The sequence below is a fragment of the Typopeltis vanoorti genome, chromosome 8, assembly GCF_054136105.1.
Source record: "Typopeltis vanoorti isolate ZY-2024b chromosome 8, IOZ_Tvanoo_1.0, whole genome shotgun sequence".
In the NCBI taxonomy this organism is placed as follows: Eukaryota; Metazoa; Arthropoda; class Arachnida; order Uropygi; family Thelyphonidae; genus Typopeltis; species Typopeltis vanoorti.
The window spans coordinates 61,168,106-61,188,631 of record NC_143556.1 but is presented as its reverse complement, the minus strand read 5'-3'; the positions used below and the strand labels follow the sequence as shown (position 1 = coordinate 61,188,631).

The 20,526-nt window shown below is 35.8% G+C and overlaps 1 protein-coding gene across 1 annotated transcript in view; it reads left to right on the top strand.

The window, feature by feature from the left end:
- LOC150104035 (hemicentin-1-like) overlaps nucleotides 1-20,526 on the top strand; it is a 594,473-nt gene that overhangs the window by 528,084 nt on the left and 45,863 nt on the right. The window contains exon 25 of the mRNA XM_090396386.1: nucleotides 6,112-6,396. Coding sequence (XP_090252512.1) covers nucleotides 6,112-6,396 — 285 coding nt within the window. The remainder of the gene's footprint in view (nucleotides 1-6,111; nucleotides 6,397-20,526) is intronic.

The window sequence follows — 20,526 nt, the reverse complement described above, 5'->3', positions numbered from 1 at the left end:
GTGGAGTTGGTTTTGAAGTAACCATTGTAATCCTGTATTTCCATGCGATACTTTTCTCATCACCCAGTCTATGAAAATTAAAAACATAGTAGGGGAGAGTATACAACCTTGCCTTACTCCTGTCTTTGTTTTAAATGGTTCTGAGAGGATATTTCCATATTACTTTAATTTCAGAATCTTCATACATTTTTTATAATTATTCTTATTATTTTTTCTGGGAGTCCATAATGCCTAAGTAATTTCCATAGGGAAGATCTGTTTATACTGTCGAAAGCTTGTTAAAAATCGGTAATATTTAAATATAAGCTTGCCTGCCGTTTCAATGATTGTTCTATGATAATTCGTAAAGTAGCAGTGTGGTCGGTGCATGATCTATTGACTCTAAATCCTGCCTGTTCTGGTCTTAGTTATTTTTCTATTTATATTTTGATTCTTTCTAGTATTATCCTTGCTAGTATTTTACTTATAACACTCAGCAGTGCTATACCCTCCAATTTTGCCTTCAGATAGTTCTCTTTATTTTTTTTGGGGGTAATTTAACCAGTAATCCAGTATTCCATTCTTTAGGCCACTTTTCTTTCTGCTGTATCTCATTTAGTAAGGGATATAATATCTCTGCTATAAGTTTTGGATTTGCTTTTAGTATATCACCTTTTATGTTGTCTGCTCCTGCTGCTTTAGCTGTTTTGATCTGAGTTATTGCTTTTGTAATTTCTATTTTTCTTATTTTGTTCAAATTTATATCTACTGATGCATTTTGTTCATTTAATTCTAGGCTCTGGTCACCACCAGTCATTTCTTGAAATTTCGTCGAGAAGAATTCCACCCATCTATTTATCTGTTCTTTTTCATTTAATAATAGTTTCCTTTCTTTATTGTATATAGGAACTATCCATTTGTTTCTTTTTCCACTTAATTTCCTTGTAATATCATACAACTTTCTAGTATCATTTATATATGCAGCATCCTCTGCCTCTTGTGCTAGATTCTCTATGTATTTTCTTTTTTCAACATTTTTGCTAATCTGTAACAGTTTCTATTTTATTCTATCTCTCTCCTCTATTTTTAATTTAATGTTTTCTGATATCCATTCTTTGTCTGTATTAGTTCGAAATCCCAATATCTTTTCTGATGTGCATATTAGTATGTTTTTAATCTTAGTTCATTTTCCCTCTATATTATCTCCTTCTCTTTTTTCGAGTTTATCCCATTAATCCTGTAGAGTTGTTATAAATTTATTTCTAATCTCTTTGTTTTTGAGTTTTTCAATTCTAAACCTCTTCCTATTGTGCACTGTTTGTTTATTTATAAATATTTTTAATTTTATGGTAGCAGTTTGGAGAAAGTGATCTGAATATGCATCGGCTTCTCTTTTAACTCTGACATCCAGGAGTGATTTCCTCCAATTCCTTGTTATAAGTACATGGTCTGTTTGGTTCTTTGTCTTTCTATCTGGTGCTATCCATGTCCACTTGCGTATTTTTTTATGTTGGATGAGACTCCCTCCTACAAGCTGATTGAACATACAAAAGTCTATAAGTAACTCTCCATTTTCATTTACTTCTCCTTCTGCATACTTTCCCATAACAGTTTCTTTATTAGTATTATCATTTCCAACCTTAGCATTAAAGTCTCCAATTATAAGTTGCATATATTTTTTATTTGTTGTTTCTGTACTTCTCTGTAGCATGTTATAAAAATTATCTTTTTCTTCCTGGATCGCATCATTTGTTGGTGCATATATAGCAGTTATTGTGATGTTCTGCTTGCCAACTTTAAATCTAGCATTTAGTATTCTTTCAGATGTTGGGTTCCAGTCCATTAGTGTACCATGAGCTTTCTTTGTCATCATCATCATCATCATTATTATTATTATTCAGGCCTCCATGGAGTCAAAAGACTCATCGTGGGAGGTCCTTCCTAAGAACATAAAGTCTGTCAAGACTCATCGAGGGGAGGTCCTCCCTCTCCCGTAAGAAACACAAAATCTATCATACCGCTCCTTAAACTCATTGACCGTTCTCGCTCTCACCACTCCATCAGGCAATGCATTCCATGGTTCAACCACCCTCCATGCAAAGAAACACTCCTCACCCTCTTGCTCACAGTTTCCTTTCGTAACTTCCATTAATGGCCTCTTGTCATCACTCCTTCCCACTGCTCAACCAAGCGAAAGAACTCCCCAATGTCAACCCTGTAACCACCTCTCAACAGTTTAAAAGTCTCAATCATATCACCTCTCCTTCTTCTATCCACCAAACTCTGCAGTCCACATTCCCTCAGCCGATCCTAATAACTATCCTTGCACAGTCCTGAAACCATCTTTGTCATCTGTCTTTGTATCCTTTCCACAGTTAATTTATCCCCTTCAAATCCTGGGGACCAAATCTGAGAACAATAGTCCAAGTGTGGTCTGATCAGGGTCTTATACAATGGAATGATAACTGTTTTATCTCTGCAGGTCAGTGTCCTTCTCATAATTGCAGCAATCTTCTGTGTTACCTTCACCACCTTTGCAATATGTCTCCTAAACTTCAGGTTTCTATCAATCATCAACCCCAGATCTCTTGTCTCCCCTACTTCCTCCAGTATAACTCCTCCCATGGTCATTCATATTTTGGTTCCCAGAGTAAATTAAGTAGTGACCAGAGTTTAATTTGATTTTTCCAGTTCCTATCCATTTCGTTTTGCTTAATCTCATTATTTCTAATCTGTATTTTTCTGGAACTCTCGAGACTTGGTATGTTTTCCCAGTTTCAAATATGGTTCTAACATTCCAACATCTCAGTCTAAGCTTCTTTTGGTAAGGTGTCTGTCACTTTCTTCCGCACCTCTGCTTCCCCAGAAGGGCTTTCACAGAGGTGCCTCATGTTCGTGGCAGTTCGAGTTCTATTTTCATCATCCGGTATCACATTTTGGAAGGTTTCAGTTGGCATAGCAAAATTTTTTTTCTGAGACTGGGTTGCTTGCCCTGTGCTCAACCCTCCCCATTTATCCGAGCTTGGGACCAGCATGCCAAGTTTTCACTAAGCATGACTGGGTTACTTGTTAATAGTAACAAACAGTAAATAAATAAATAGTATGTTTGCATAATTTTTTTTCACTATTGTAATTCTTAAATTAATTTTGAGTAAATAAATAATAAATTATTATTTTTAATATTAATCCTATACACGAGAGATCAAAGATCCCATAATCACATAAGTCATAAGTGCTATGTGGGGTGTAGATGAGAAATGAGATAAAAGTTTACTAATGTTTTTTTTTTTTTTTAAGCTTTGTTTGGTCTTGAGGAAGGCTGTTCCAGAGAACAGAGGTGGACAAAATAAAAGTGGATGAATAGAAGCAGATTTGGTGTGTTTGCAGTTTCACAGTAAAGGAATGTTGGACAGCTGCAGCTCTTGTATTAACAGGTGCAACAGAAAGAAGAGGAATGATGGTGGCCAATCCACTAGAGCTCTGACCATGGAAGTACGTGCAGAATAGACATAGAGGTCAAAGTGAGCCTCTAAGCAAGGGATCATCTATGAGCTTAATTGCATTCCTCTGGATGGCATCAAGAATTTTAAAGGAAGTTGTAGGTGCACAACCCCAAACATATGAGAAATATTCTAAACATGAATGGATTTGGGATATGTATATAGTGAAGAGTTGGTTGGGTGTAAAATAGACCATTGAACAAAAGAGGATGCCAAGTTTTTTGGATGTTGAGGAGGCTAATGATCTGATGTGATGTGTTTATACCAGGAAAGACCGGAGTAAATGTTAGTCCAAGCAAAGAGATCTGATTTTGTCTGGTGATTGTGTATTACTAAGGGTAGGGGAGTTGGTATCTCTTTTGCACAAGAAAAGTGAGGACTGTGTTTTGGTATTTAACATAACAAGATTGTCCTTGCCCCATTGGAGGATAGTATGTAGATCAATGTTTAACACACTAATTGTAGATGATCTTTAGCCTGAGATGTCATAGTAAAGCATGGTTTATCAGATGAGTAGGACAAGCAGAGTGTACTATCATCTGCAAAGCTGTGGATGGGATTAGTAGTTATTGTGAGTAGGTCATTTATGTACAGGAGAAAGAGAGTAGGTGATAGGACAGAGCCTTGAGGCACTCCAGCATTAGTGATGAAGCTTGAAACAGAAAGAGGAGGAATGATGGTGGCCAATCCACTAGAGCTCTGATGATGAATTTTAGAGGAGCCATCTACCATGACTCACAGAGAAAGCTGGCTATCCAATTACAGAGGGTGGCAGGGAGACCAAAGGAATGCAATTTGTTTAGTATATAGTGCTTATATTTTGTAATAATGTTATTGATGAGTTGGATAAAGGAAATGGTTATCCTTTGATGCTGTTGGACTTTACTAAATCATTTAATATGTATAACATGAAGGGCTGTTAAATAAACTAGAAGATAGGGATTGAGATATAAGCTGTGACCTGGATAAGGTGGTGACTGACAGACAGGTATCAGAAAGTGGGAGGAATGCAAAGATTTGAGATTTGAGGTCACAGGTGGTACCCTTGAAATTAGTCCTCAGACTGTTCATTGAAACGATTTTACTCCTTCTTGAAAAGAAGCAGTAAATTTCTTTCCCCTCACTTAACTACTATTATGGGTTTGTGCATGATTTCCATCTCCTTAATAATGTTAATATCTTTAACAGTTAAGTTAATGCATGCCTTTTTGTAGTGTACTGTTCTCTATGAGTGCAGCCTATTGTAATATTAAAAAAAATTGATGTAATATTAAAAAAATTACATCAAGCCTGTTTTTTTTTTTAATGATCAAACAAAAAGTTTGATAATACCTATCAGCAACAAGAATATACTTAGGAGTAAGACAAATCATAACCTACAAGATTTCACCATAAAATGAAGAGTAAACAGAAGAAAAACACTCCATGCAATTTTGCATACTTACCAAATTTTAACTCAATTTTTTTCATGCACCTATGTGTTAATTAGATTTTTTTTTTTTTTTTCAGTTAGAGAGGAAGAGGAAATCTTCAGTCTTTGATATGGTCTCATACAATATATCATATGGGTAGCACTAAAAAAAAGTGAAAAAGAGATGAAAAATAACAATTCTATTTCAGACTTTAGTGCTACCCATATAATATATTGCATGAGACCATATGAAAGACTGAAGATTTCCTCTTCCTCTCTAACTGAAAAAAAAAAAAATCAAATTAAGACATAGGTGCATGAAAAAGTTGAGTTAAAATTTGGTAGGCATGCAAAATTACACGGAGTGTTTTTTCTTCTGTTTACTCTTCATTTTATGGTGAAATCTTGTAGGTTATGATTTGTCTTACTCCTAAGTATGTTCTTGTTGCTGATAGGTATTATCAACCTTTTTGTTTGATCATTAAAAAAAAAACAGGTTTGATGTAATTTTTTTAATATGTTCCAAAAGAAAAATCATGATAATTACAGGTGTCATGGTAAGCAGTATCACTAAATAGACACCTACTATAGTAAATATTTCATTTTTATTTTTATTTAATTTAAATTTTTTTGGCACCTCATTGAAGACAAGATACTTCTTAATATACACTCTGAAAAAACATATAAAAATATCACTTATGCTCTTTAGTTTCTATTCTAAAAATGTATTAACTCTCTTTACTGAACTTAACATAGGTTTGTATTCAATAAAAAAGTGCTTCATCTTTTGGATAGATAGATAAAATTCAGGTACTATATTTTTATTGAAATTAATCCACTAGTTGCTCAATATTTTCAGTACAGTGTTAATAAAATTTTAGAAAAGCTTTAATTACTTAGGAAAAAGGATATAGCCATCATTTTTTTTTTTTTGAACCTTTTATTTTTAAATCTATGAAATAGATTGTAATGTGAAATATATTTATCCATAGAAGCAAATGAGAATAGTTCTCTAAACTCCTCGCTGATAAAGTAGAATAATAGTCTTTCTTAGTTCTCAGCAGGTTGCTATATGAAAGGGTTTAAATGAGATTTATTAAATTTTGAACTCTGATGAGCTTATGTGTAATAATGTTTTATGTAAATGATTATTTATCACTTGGAATAGTTTTTTTTTTTTTTTAAATTTAAACATGATGAGTTTTATAATATTTTTTACAGTGCCACCTCAGATTAGGGATGGAGATTCTACTGAATTATCTAATGTTGTATTAGGAGATAGCCTTATATTGGAATGTGAAGTATCAGGCAATCCTCTACCTGTAATTACTTGGATGAAAGATGGACGTGTGCTTTCACGCTTGTCACTACCAGGGCTAAATTTCTTAAACAATGGAACAAAGTTACACATTGATAAAGCCTACCAGAAAGAAGCAGGTCGTTATACATGCTTAGTAACTAACAAAGCTGGTTCTAAAGAAAAAGATTTTAGTATCAATATACTAGGTGAGTGAACTATATTTTTTCTCTCTTTCTCTGTCTCTCTTGTAACAAAAGTAACACTGGATTTCTTTTTTGGAAGTGTATGCAATGTATTTTTTAAATGTTAATATTATTTGGACTGCAAAAATGCTGAGGTAATTTGAATTCACAAATTATCTTAGCATTTTTTAAAATCATCTTGGAATCATCTTAGTATCTTGGTCTCAATAGTATTTTTCACCTGTGTGAAGCTTTATCGGCTTTTGAATGATAATTTTCTGCATTCCATATAATATTTGCCGACCTGGTTGGTCGCGTGGTTAGTATCCACTCTCCAGCCAAAAGGCTGCAAATTTGAATCCTGCTGTGGGTATGGATGTTAGTGATTGTCTGTGAAAATACAAGTGATGGTGGACAGTAGATTGCATTGGTGTAGTTGAAGTTTGCTGTAGTTGGTGGAGACGAAGAGTTGTGAGGATGCCCTTCCTTGATGAGTCTTTGGACTCCTTGGAGGTGTCACATAATAATAATAATAATAATAACAATATTTCCCTCTTACACATTATTTTAATGTTAAAGCAAAAATAAGAAGTGACTGGAATTTATATTGTTCAATGGAAGAATTATTCAAAATGATATATGAGTTTCTGATCTCTGCTTGCTTAATCATCCATCTACCCAAGAATACAATTAGAAAAGATTGCAGGTGAATTATGATCACACTATCTTGGGTTTGGTATTTGCATAAATGTCAGATCACCATATCTTTCACGTTGATTTGACTATATTCCTAGTGGGAAAAAACTTTCTTTCCAGTTGTAATTTCTTGTTATTTTGTGGGAGATGCCACAGAAGAAATCTGTAATTTTTTAGATATAAAATAGGAGAGTCTTGATGAAAATCAGGCTCATACGTATTTACTGTAAATTTAAGAGATCAGTTGAATGGTTGAAATGAAGCCAGTCTAGTTAGAGACCCTTCCCATAATGTATAGCACACTTCCTTTTGCAATCACACTGTGCATTATGGGATAATGAGACAAATGATGAGAAGTCACCAGCCTCTATATACAAGTAATGTAATTCTTGAGGATACTACATGCACAAATTTATCTGCTTACATTTGTGTAAAAGAACAAAAAATATTATTTTTATTCCTGTTCTGTTCAAATTCATAAGACTCATCATAGGAGATCCACCTTAAAAAACCTTAGACAACACAAAGTCTATTATTGTACAACTCATTAAACACATCCACCATTTGCACTTTCATCACCCTGTCAGGCAATGCATTCCATACTCCTGCTACTCCCCATGCAAACTTACATCTTGCTCTCTTACTTGCTACTTCCTTTTGCAACTTCTAGTAAATACCTTTTAACAGCTTAAATGTCGCAATGATATTCCATTGTCCATCTTCTATTCACCTTCACCAAACTATAGTTTGCATGCCTTCTGTCTTTCCTTATAACATTATTATTATTATTATTATTATTATTACATGATGCCTCCAGGGAGTCCAAAGGCTCATCAAGGGAGGGTACCCACTCCACAACTCCCCATCTCTACCACTCAAACCCACTAACTTCCACTGACCGTAACTACACCAATACCATCTACTGCTGACCACCGCGTAGTATTTCCACAGACAATCACAAACATCCATGCACATGGCGGGATTCGAACCCGCAGCCTTTAGGCTGGAGAGTGGATATGCTAACCACTCAGCCAACCACTCGTACAGTGATAATAGAAGATGTCACCACATCGCCACCCATAAGAGAGAGTGAACATGTTGTTTTGACATGGGGAGTGACTAGCCACTTATGAGCTTCATGGAACAAGAAATATGTTTGGAATTACAAAGCAGGTGAGTACCATAAATTAGGGAAACAGATTGGTAATGTTCAGTGGCTTGATTAGTTGAAAGGAAGAGAAATCGGTAGTGCCTGGGATTTGGTCTGGAATTAATTACTTATGGAAGTGTTAGATTGCATTCCTAAGGTTCGGAGGATAAATAAAGTAGGGGTGAAATCGCTGAATCATTGAATTATGCAGGAACTTCTGAAAAAGAGGGTGTTATGCAGGAGGTATAAAGAAAAGGATTCCATCAGCAAATGAGAAGTATAAGGTGCAAGTTAGGAAGGTAACAAGTGTAGTAAGTAAACAGAAATTGATATATGAAAAGTGATTAGCTTTCATGTTTCTGTATGTGTGTGGGGGGGGGGGACTAAAAGTTGGTGCTGAATAGCAGTAGGAAGGAGGACAGCTGACAGTACAAGAATGGGAAGTATTTAAAATTTGATCATGTAACATTGGCGCTAGTGTCCTTGGTGAATGTGGTGGTCGTGTTTAGTTAGTCTAGAAAACGTGTTTTAAAATTTAAATATAGTGGGGCTTTTTTTGTCTCAAATTGTGCTGCAGTTGTGCATTGGTTAGATACAAGTGTCCTTCAGTGGTATTGTTTGGAACTGTGTTGTATATATTGTGTTTTCGCTGCCATTTGTTTCACTACTTCAGCATGTAAAGATGGCGTACTAAAAGAAACGTACGTCAGCGGCGCGCAGGACTTCTACTTCTACACGAAAGGCTGGCTCAGCATTAGATTTTTCGCAATGGATGTGTTGCGGAAACTGCTACATGTATGCGCCGAAGAATGTGAAAGATCTGTGGTTGGTCTGGCTAAATGAGTAGAACGAAAATGTCGATGTATGTGAGAAGTGTCGGGATAGGCTGGAGCGTTTAGGAATGGAAGCTGACATTGGGACCATAGTGGAAGAACTTCAATGGGAGTTCATGTAAATGAAAAATTACCTTCATCTTCTGCATGAGGAATTGGAATTGCTCAGTAAGGAGATACTGGAAGTTAAAACTGAGTTTAATATGTTAAACAGAGAAATTAGGACTATAGAGATTACTTAGCTGAAGTAACTAGAACAGGATTATGTATGGGTGAATCTTTGGTGAATGATGCAGTAATAAATAGTATGGGAGTGATTGGGAGTAAACAAAATAAAACCACAAGTGGCCTAGAAGAAATGAGATATTGTGAGAGTGGGGGGGGGGTAAGTAATAGAGCATTGAGTAATGAAACTGGGAGAGTCATGCTGAATAGCCTAGAAAATGAGTCCATGAGTGACGCTTTTGTGGACTTGAATGAAGTTAAGAGTGGTAAGATATATGGTGATTCTATGATTAAGTGTATGGAGAGTGGTATGCATGAGGAGTGCTTGGCTGGTGGGGATAAAAATCGGCATGGGACAATAGAAAGGGTGGCTTTAGCAATAAAGAGAGGGCATGAAGCAGACAAGATGATAGTTATGGTGGGTACAAATAACCTGCATGGTGGTATAAATCAGGTAGGAAAATATTTAAGAACATTGTTCAATATTGTGAAGAGGAAAAGTGTCACTGGGAGGATGGTGTGTGTGTGCTGCCTCGTTTTGACAATTATGAGTTAAATAGAGGAGCGATGATAATGAATGATATGATTGCAAGAATGTGCAAAAAAAAGAGGTCTGGAATTTGTTGATGTTTGGAGTGTGTTTTAAGGAAAAAGACAGTTGTATGCTAGAGATGGACTGCATCTGAACATGGAAGGACATAAGCGATTGAAGAAGTTATTGTTTTCTGAACAAGTTGAAGTAATTGGGCAGGGAAACTAATATTGAAAAGGTTGAGTGTAAGAGAGAGAAACTTTAGCACTGATTGTGTATTTATTGATCCTTATTCGCAGAATAAATTGCAGAAGAGAGGGGATAAAAATCGGCATGGGACTACTGAAATTAGTGACTTATATATCAGTTCTATAGCTGGTACAAGATCTAGAGGGAATCTGCAATTTTAGTATACCAATGCAAGAAGCATTCGAAATAAGAGAGAAGAATTTTTGGCATTAGTCAGTGCAATCTCACCAAAAGTTGTAGGCATTAGTGAAATTTGGCTGTCAGTAGAAGATGTGGCCACTGGAATTAAATGTGATGGGTACAATATTTTCAGGGAGGGTTGATGATAGCTGATGTGTTGCAGCCAAAGAAAGTAGTATATCAAGATGATAGACATGTGAATGAGAGTTCATTTGAGGCAGTCTGGTGCGAAATAGTGATCAATGCAACCAAATATGCAGTTGGATGCTGCTATAGGCCAGGGAGTACAGGGGGAGATATTGAAGTCATGCATCAGCAAATTTGTGCAATGAGTGTAGGGTTAGTGATTATTATGGGAGATTTTAATTATGGTTATATCAATTGGAAGGAGGAAATATCACATAGCAAAAAGGAAATGGACTTCATACATCTTCAACGAGATAATTACTTGAAACAGCACGTAACTGAAGGGACACATGGTGTGAGAGAGTGTTGGAGCTGGTTATTGCTTCAGAGGTTATATGCATAAGTAAGGTGTCCTCGTTACCTCCAATTGGTGAAAGCGATCATGTGGTATTGACTTGGGAGGTTGCAAAATCTGTGGATTTTTCTGTTAAGAAGGGGTATATATATGGAACTACAGGTTAGGCAATTAATACAAGCTTCGGAGTGAGCTTGCAGCCATCCCATGGCAGAACTTATTGCAGGGGAAAGATGTCAGCAGTGGGATAAAATCAGCAGGTATCTGTGGAAAGCAATATCAGATTGTGTCCCCATGGTCAGGAAGTCAAACAAGGCAGGCGATAAATGGATGGCCAGTAGTATCAAGCTTGATCTGCAAAAAAAGAAAATGTCGTGGAGAATTTACAAGGAGAAAGGCGATCGGTACACCCATGAGCAGTACAAGGCTCAATCTAGGAAGGTTACCAGCATAGTAAGAAAAGCTAAATCAGACCTTAGCCAAAAAGATCAAGGGTAATCCCAAAGAGTTCTTCCGCTATGTGGCAAGTAAAAGGTAGAATGACTTCAGTAGGATTACTTTAGTGGGTGCTGATGGTATTGAGGTGACAAATTCAGATGTAATAGTCGAGTTACTGAGTGATCACTTTTCAAAAGTCTATCACTCAAGTGAGAATATCTCTGTACCTGTAGCAATAACTAATGTGAGAATTGAAGCTAAGAAATCAAAGGTATTTAATATATTGCAAAATTTAAATGCAATCACTGCTGTAGGCTTAGATGGAATATCAGTTTGGGTGTTGCGTGAATGTGCAAATGAATTGTCAACCTCTCTTACTTGGATATTTAATTTAAGTTTGAACTCTGGTATGGTCCCTAGGGAGTGGAAGTTAGGCAAAGTGGTTCCTTTGCATAAGGGTGGCTCTAAAACTGCGGTAGTTAATTACAGACCAATCACCATCTCAGGAGTAGTGGTAAAAGTATTGGAAAAGTTGGTTAAAGACAAAATTCAAGAATGGGTGGATCAGGATATGATACTCTATAGAGGCCAACATGGCTTTGTTAAAGGTAGCAATCTACTGGCTTAGCAATCTATTAGCTTTTCTTAATAGAATGACATTTGAGTTGGACAAAGGAACTGGCTACACAGTGGTACTTCTGGATTTTGCTAAGGCTTTTGACAGGATACCCCATGGAACACTGTTACGCAAATTGGAGCAGATGGGAATGGATACTAAATTGGTGATATGGATAGGAGAATGGCTCAGGGAGAGATACCAGAAGGTGGTGTATGGAGGAGCCGAGTCCAGGATGAGACAGGTGACCTGTGGTGTGCCTCAGGGCTCTGTGCTTGGGCCATTGTTGTTTAATTTGTATATAAATGATATAGGAAATGGCTTACAGGGAGATATTCAGTTGTTTGCTGATGATGCAAAGTTGGGTAGCGCAATAAAAAATCAAGCCGATGTTGAAAGTTTGCAGGATAATTTAAATAAGCTGGTGGAATGGGCAAAAGATAATGGATGTCAGTTCAATGTGGAAAAGTATAAAATCATGCATTTTGGGATTAAAAGATTACCAGCTGTGTACTACATTGATGGAACAGTACTCCAAGAGATTGATGAGGCTAGGGACTTAGGGATGTTGGTAGATAGGGAGATGAAGTTCAGAGGACACATTGCTAAGGTGTCCAAGATTGCACATAGGATTACTTGGTTGTTGAGGAACACACTGACATCCAGAGATAAAGAGAATTCCCTTTATAAAGCATTGATACTTCCACATTTGGATTACTGTGCTCAGGTCTGGTCATCTGGATTCCTTGGAGATCGGAAGGCTGTGGAGAGGGTTCAGAGAAGAGTGACCAAGTTGGTGAGTGATGTAAAAAATGCTCCCTACATTGATAGATTGAGAGCTTGTGGATTGCAAAGGTTGGTTGATAGGCAGAGAAGAAGGGATATGATAGAAACATTTAAATTACTGAAAGGTTTTTATAGGATTGATGCAGGGGAAATGTTTCAGCTGTGTGATAGTGATGGAAGAACACGAGGTCATCCCTGGAAATTAAAGAACAGTGTAGTTAACAAGGGTGTCAGAACAAGGTTTTTTGCCTGGAGGATGGTGAATGAGTGGAATTCATTGCCTGACTTAGTTGTGAGCTCTTTGTCTGTAAATGAATTCAAGAAGAGATATGACAGATATTGTTTTGCTAGTTTGGGTCTCCCGCAATGAGTCTACTGACTCCATGGAGATACCCGTAATAATAATAATAACATATATTAAGGAAATGTGCAAAATTTCTGACTGTACTCTTGACTTGATTGTTCAATGGTTGTCTAGCAATAGTAACAGTCCCAGTAGAATGGAAAGAAGGGAAAAGAGTACCACTGCATAAGAGAAAATCCAAGTCAATAGTGTCAACTATAGGCCAGTGTGTGTGTGTGTCAAGTTTAGTGGTGAAGGTGTTAGAGAGGCTGGTTAGAGACAGAATACAAGTGGGGTTTGAAGGAGAATGGAAGGCTTTTAAGAGGGTAGCATGGATTTGTTAGAGTATGGTCATGCATTTGTAACTTATTTACATTTTATAATAGGGTGACTAGTGTATTGGATGAGGGGAGATGCTTATACAGTGATTTATTTGGATTTTTCTAAACATTTGATCAAGTACCATATGATAAACTACTGTTTAAATTGGGTGGGATTGGGTTGAATAGTCATTTTGTAGCTTGGTCACAAGGCTGTTTAACTATTATGAGTCAAAGAGTTGTGTATGGAGGTGGAATGTCCCAAAAAAAGAAAGTGGAGTGCCACAGGGTTCTATTCTGGGACCACCTGCTATTTAGCTTATATATCAATGATATAGTTTGTTGATTAGTAATGTCAGGAAATTTTGATGTGTTGTTGTTACAAGAGGATTTGAATAGGTCGGTGCTTTGGGCTGAAGAATGGGAATTCATTTCAATGTTACTAAGTGTAAAGTTATGCACTTTGGCCATAGACGATGGAATGAGGTTTACCACATTGGAGGAACTTTACTGCAGGAGATGGAGGAAGCAAGAGATCTTGTTGGATAAGGAACTGAAGTTCAGGAGATGCATCACAAAAGTTGTAAGGGTTATCCAAAAAATTGCTGCTATAATGCAAAGAATGCTGTCATGTAAGGATAAGGGGGTTGATAGTCCCACTCTATAAGGTGCTAATTAGGGCTCTTTCAGATTTCTATGCACCGATCTGGTCACCTGGTTATATCAGTGATAGGGAAACATTGGAAAGAGTGCATAGGCAAATAACTAAGACTGTTTAAGGGCTCTGGAATACTGAGTTAGAAGACAGATTGAGGGAATGTAGTTTTCAGAGCTTGGAGGATAGGAGGAGAAAGTGAAATGATTGAGATGTATAAGCTGGTGAGAGAAGCCTATTAAATCAATTCAGGAGAGTTATTGCTTAGGATAATGGTGATGTAGTAACTAGAGATCATCCCTGGAGACTACAAGGGACACTTGAGTAAAGAGGTGAAAAAAAGAGTTTTTGCTTGGTGGGTGGGGAACAGGTGGAATATGTTGCCAGAATGAGTGTTGAGTTCTCCAACATTGAAGGTATTCAAAGCAAGGTATGATAGTTATGGTGATCTGTGAATATTCGACCTCCCGCGACGAGTCTTTCAATTTCATGGAGGGTTGGAAATAATACTAATACTAATAACCACCATTCTACAATCCTGATATAATTTTCATTATACATCTCAACACCTGCTTTAATGTTATTTCATCCCAGTAACCAAATATGAGCATTTAATCCAGATTTGTATGTGTGATCAGAGCTTTATACAATCCATGCTTCCTTACCTCCTCTATTTCCAGTATAACTCCAATACAGCTATGGGATTAAATGGTAAAAGAATGTATTAGTGAATTGACTAGGTTGTTAGATTGTTTAATTTAAGCCTTGGTTCTAGGTGGTTCGAAGATAGTGGAAAGGGAGGAAAATCGTTCCTTTGCTTACAAAGAGGATGCAAGACTGAGATAGCAAATTATTGACCAAATAGCATCTCAGGAGTGGTGGTAAAAGTATTGGAATAGATGGCTAAGGGAAAAAAATCTAAGAATGCATGGATAGGAATGGGATACTATATGGATTGCATATGGTTTTCTGAAGGGTTGGTCATCCAACCACAGTAATATTTTTATTATTATTATTTTTTTTAATATGGCTCCTATGAAAGGATTTTGTAAACCTTTATTACATTTGTACTGTGAGTGGACTAAGGATTTTTTCAGCTTTTTTTTTTTTTATTAATTTTATATTTTTTTTGTATTTTTCATTTATTTTTTACATAGTTTGAAAATAATGATTTTCAGACTATGTAAAAAATTGTCTGACACGAGGTAATGAATTCATTTAATCTTTAAATGTATCTGTGATATAGTGATTAAACAATAAAAAAAAAAAATCCACAATATCCAAAGTATTAACTTTAATTCAAAGGAGATATTTTGTGCTGAAATTAATAGTACATTGTCAGTGTATGGAAATAACCAGCACTTCAAAGAAGAACAATACAAAGTAAATACAATTGGTTTACCATTTAAAATGGTTGCCATATACTAGAGCTAGAGAAATAATATTAAAAATGTATATATTTGATATTTACATAAGATGAGAATCTCCAAAACTTAGGGGGGGGTCATTTCGATTTCGGTTTTAGTATGGGAATTCTGTCATAATACATGCCATTGATGACCATGATATTATTTAGAGTTTACCTGGGGTAAAAAGCAAAAATATAACAAATGCAATCGAAAAACAGAAAAGAAAAGAGTTCATAGTTCTTATAAGGACAAACAGTTTAACTAATGATCAGCTCAGTATGAGAGAGGATATGAAAGGATTGTTAGCAGTGTAAAGTGAGAAAGCAGAATTGGTAAGTATATTGCCAAGGTATGAGAAAATCGAATTAAGAAGGGTTAGTATGGCAAACAATTCAAGTTGCAGTATAGAAGATATGGATGTGAGATTTTGGATGTGTGGCATGAGCTTGAGGGAAGAATTGATTTATAAAAGTGGATATGAGAACTAATACAGGGAGTCACATAAACTAGATTATGATGGAGGAATAGTGAGAAACCATTCATAGGAGCGACTGAGTTATGCAACTGTGTTAATGATACAAAGATGCATGATCGATGTGATTATGAAGAAAGGAGTATTTAGTGTACATTAGGATGTCTACATAGGTGAGGCATTAGACATGTATAAAGATCTGAAAATTGCTGAAGTGGGCAATGCAGACTACAGAGGTGAGTATACAAGAAAGCTTGGCAGTGACTTATTATGTCTGTACACAGATGCAAAGAGTATCAGAAAAAAAAGGATTAGAGTTTGTTGCCTTGGTGAATACACTGGGGCCTCAGATTGTTGGCATTAGTGAGACCTGGCTCTCTTAGCGAGAGAAATACTAAGTGGTGTTGAATGTAAAGGGTACAGTATCTTTAGGAAGGATAGACAAGATAGGAAGGAGGTGGTGTGCTGCTAATGATATCAAATGACCAGAATTTTCCATATAGCACTTTGACACCATCTGATATGAGGTGAGTGCAAGTGTAACAAGATCAAATACGTAGTAGAATGTTGTTACAGACTTAGTGGAACAGTTGATGATAACAACAAAAATGTATTACCAAATAAAATATATAGAAACTAAACAAGTAATCATGATGATTGACTTTAATTATCTTAACGATGATTGGGTAACATTGAAATCTCATGAGAAGTATGAAGCCAAATTTATTGAAATATTGCCCGATAACTTCCTTAAGCACTATGTAACAGAACTTGAAATCAATGAGTGTTAGACCTCATTATAATGCCAGAAGAGAAGTTTCAGGTGGCAGGAATCATTGACTTGGAAAGTTGCTAAGTATATGAAGGTTCCATTCAGAAAAGGTTGACTGCAGACTGAACTACAAACAGGAAATTAACTGAGAAGTATACTAGGTTGTTCTGTTCCATAGTATTGGTACAATGTATTTTCCACTATGCATTGTTTTTCTACATGTATATGTTATGGGCCAAGTAACTGATAGGTCATTATTCATAATACCCAGCTATTATAAATAATGACTAAAACGGCTGTGCAACCTGATAAATATTGATTAATTTATTAAATTGACCAGAAATTATGAATAAAGCAACATTCCCTTTGGGCAATTTTATTTGGTAAAAAAAAAAAAACTACACTTTTTTCATTAAGAATTTGACCAGACATTATGAATAAAGCTACATTCCCTTTGGGTAGTTTGATTTTCACACAGAAAAAACCCTCCTAACCTAACCTAACCTAAATTACTATCACCTCCCTTGTAATATTTTTATATTTTGTAGTTAGTTCTTTTTCCATGTGGTTTCTGCTGCCATGACCAATAGTGATATGGGCATCATGCAATATTTGAAATATTTCTTCAGTGTAAATACAAGTTATCGAATTGCCATATGCATATTACAATACCCGTATATGATGTTTATATGTTATGGGCCATCTAATAAGCCTCATAAAGAACTTATATCAAGTAAACCAAGAAACAGTAAGAATTGAAAACTCACTGTCCCCTGCATTCCAATTTGAAAAAGGATCAAGACAAGGATTCATACTCTCATCATTACTATTCAACTTTTACAGCAAAACTATAATGAAAAGATCTCTAGAAAAGTGGAATGGAGGCATTAAGTTAGGTGGCCTAACAATCACTAACCTACAATATGCAGATGACACAGTGAACAGGAATTAAAATCAAAAAGCAACAAGCGAACAGGAATTAAAATCCATCCTGAATCAATTAGAATGGGAAAGCCTAAGCCACGGTTTAAGAATAAATCAGGATAAAACGAAAATAATGATTTTAAACAACGCAGAAGAGATAGATGTACAAGGAATTGAAATTGTCGACCATTTCAACTACCTCAGAGTGATGATAACAAAAAAAAAAGATGGATGTAAAAAAGAGATAAGAAGAAGAATAGCACTAGCTAAAAAAGCAATGACTGATTTAACCAAGATCTGGAAAGACAGGCACATCTCCAAAAGACAAAAATTAAGCTTGTAGAAACCTTAGTTTTTTCAATCTTTCTCTGTGCTTCCGAGTTTTGGATTATGACAAAAGATGACAGAAGAAGAATAACACTAGCTAAAAAAGCAATGAGTGATTTAACCAAGATCTGGAAAGACAGGCACATCTCCAAAAGACAAAAATTAAGCTTGTAGAAACCTTAGTTTTTTCAGTCTTTCTCTGTGCTTCCGAGTCTTGGACTATGACAAAAGATGACAGAAGAAGAATTGGGGCATTCGAGCTCTAGTGCTGGAGAGGATTGTTAAGAGTGTCTTGGACAGAAAATAGAACAAGCAAAAGTATTCTAAAAGAACTGAATATCCACACAAGACTGATAAACATAATTGAAAAGAGAATACTGCAATATTTTAGACACATATGTAGAAGGGAAGGCAACTGCCTAGAAAAAGTAATCATCCGAGGTAAACCGTGTGGGAAAAGAAAAAGAGGAAAACCCCCCAACAGATGGATTGACCAAATATCAAGAATCACTGAACTTAAACTAGAACAAGCAATAAGAGAGGCACAGGAGAGAAAGAAATGGCGAAGCATCATCAGTAAGGTCATTAGTCCTCAGACATGAGGAGATCTGAGAGAGAGAGAGAGAGAGAGAGAGAGAGAGAGAGATGTTATGGGCCAAGTCACTTTGGTTTTTGACTCTTTCATTTTTTCTGTCATTGTCAGATATGCTGATTTTGTAAAAATTTGAGTGACCTGGGAAACGTTCCCTTCACGTCTCCCGACAAAAAAAAATTCAAAGAATCTCTTCTCCCCCAACCCCAACTGCTTCTAATACTGTCAAAAAGGTATCATTATTATCACTTTGCCTGACCAGATGATAGCAGTATTCATATTGACTCATCAATGTGATAATTTATGATAAACAACATGGAATTTATCACAATGTCCAATTTTGTTTGTCATTATTCATAATGGCCGAGCATTATAAATAATGCCCATATTAATATATATATATTTTTTATAATAAATTTAGTTTAATCCTTCATCCAAGTGTGAGCAAACAAAGTTTGTGCCTGAAAGTATCTTCAGGACTGGGGTAAGGTAGTACAACACCAGGCAAAGGTGGAGCAAGCTAACATCACTCCTATCTCAGTATCTCCCATAATGCAAAACACATCTCCTTGCGGATATGTATAATGTTATGCATTAAGGGAGGATCACTACCCAGACTAGTTTCGACCTTTATTGAGGTTTCTTCAGTGGGAGCCAGGCCCAAGTGGAGATTCTAGGCAGAAGCATTAGCAAGGTCATCTCCACCTATAGGAATTGCCAAATGGTGTGCCACCTTTTTATTAAATTACTCTGGATTTAGAGAAAGATGTTGAAAGTTTATTTTTCACTTGGTTAGACTATAATAAATTTAGTTTAATCCTTTATCCAAGTGTGAGCAAACAAAGTTTGCGCCTGAAAGTATCTTCAGGACTGGGGTAAGGTAGTACAACACCAGGCAACTCGTTGCAATAATTTAGTCCATAACATATATACCGAGAACAGTAAACTTCCATTAGGTTGTCATATGGAATGAGAATGTCATTTTATATGACAATTGTTTTCCTCAACTTTGAAGTAGAGGAAAACATTTGCCTCCCAGCATAATACTGCATCATCCTTGTCAAAATGTGGTGTGATTAAAATTTTGATTCACTGTACATATAAGATATGTTCCACTAATTCTATTTTAAATAGCTTCTTTCATCTCTAATGTATATAATTCTAAATAAATTAATAAAATTATTGATAATTATGGTCTTCACCCAAATCCTCCTCTACAAGAAGATTCTGGAATTTCCATACCATATGTAATGGGAGTATCGAAGAGGATTACAAGATGTCTTGCTGAATTCGCCTATATGTATCTTTCTGTTCATTTCAAAAAATTCCTTCCTAGACTCTCCAAAAGATACATATCATCCTCTTTCTCATCCTGGAGTGTATAAAATCCTGTGCTTGTGTGGCCTTTTGTTATTATAGTCAGACTAGTCATTCAGCTCAGATTGGTACGGAAGAACAGTAGGAATATATTCTATTTCATAAGTTAGATAGTCTGCTTCAGCTTGCCGCTCCTTATCTACTAGGTATAGATTTCAGTGGATTAAAACACAGAAGTCTTTTTTTTACTTGAAAGATTATACAAAAGAAAGTTGTCTAGCCTGTATCCACAGACCGAACCTCAGCAAGAACATTTTCTTAAAGTTTGAAAATTTTTGGAAGTCATCCTAACTAACACTCCTTATTCCTGTGTTTCTTGAATTAATGATTATTTATTCTTCAAATAATAGTTGTAGATGAAGCTATCCACTTTCAATTAATAGCATATATTGTCAAACTTGCTTACATTTTAATTGTTGTTATTTTGTTAACTCTTGTCATTTGTATGCATAGAACAGGCTAGGAAATCTAGCTGAAAATTCTGCAAGTAACAGATATTATTTTTTCCTTACATAAACGTCATTTTGTTGTTCATTTTTGTTATTATGTTGCCCACTTATATCTCTACATTTAGTTCAATAGATAAGAGAAAGTCAAAAACAGTACATAATGCATGTGTTTATTTATTAATAATATGCCTTTCCTTTTATTTAGTGAAAGGAGGGGCATATTTTTAAACATTGATAGTAGTTAATGGGTGGAGTGGTTCCCTTTATATAGTGAAGTGAAAGAATGTGCTAAGCAATGATATTGGTGAGTGTAATGGGTCCCTTTACT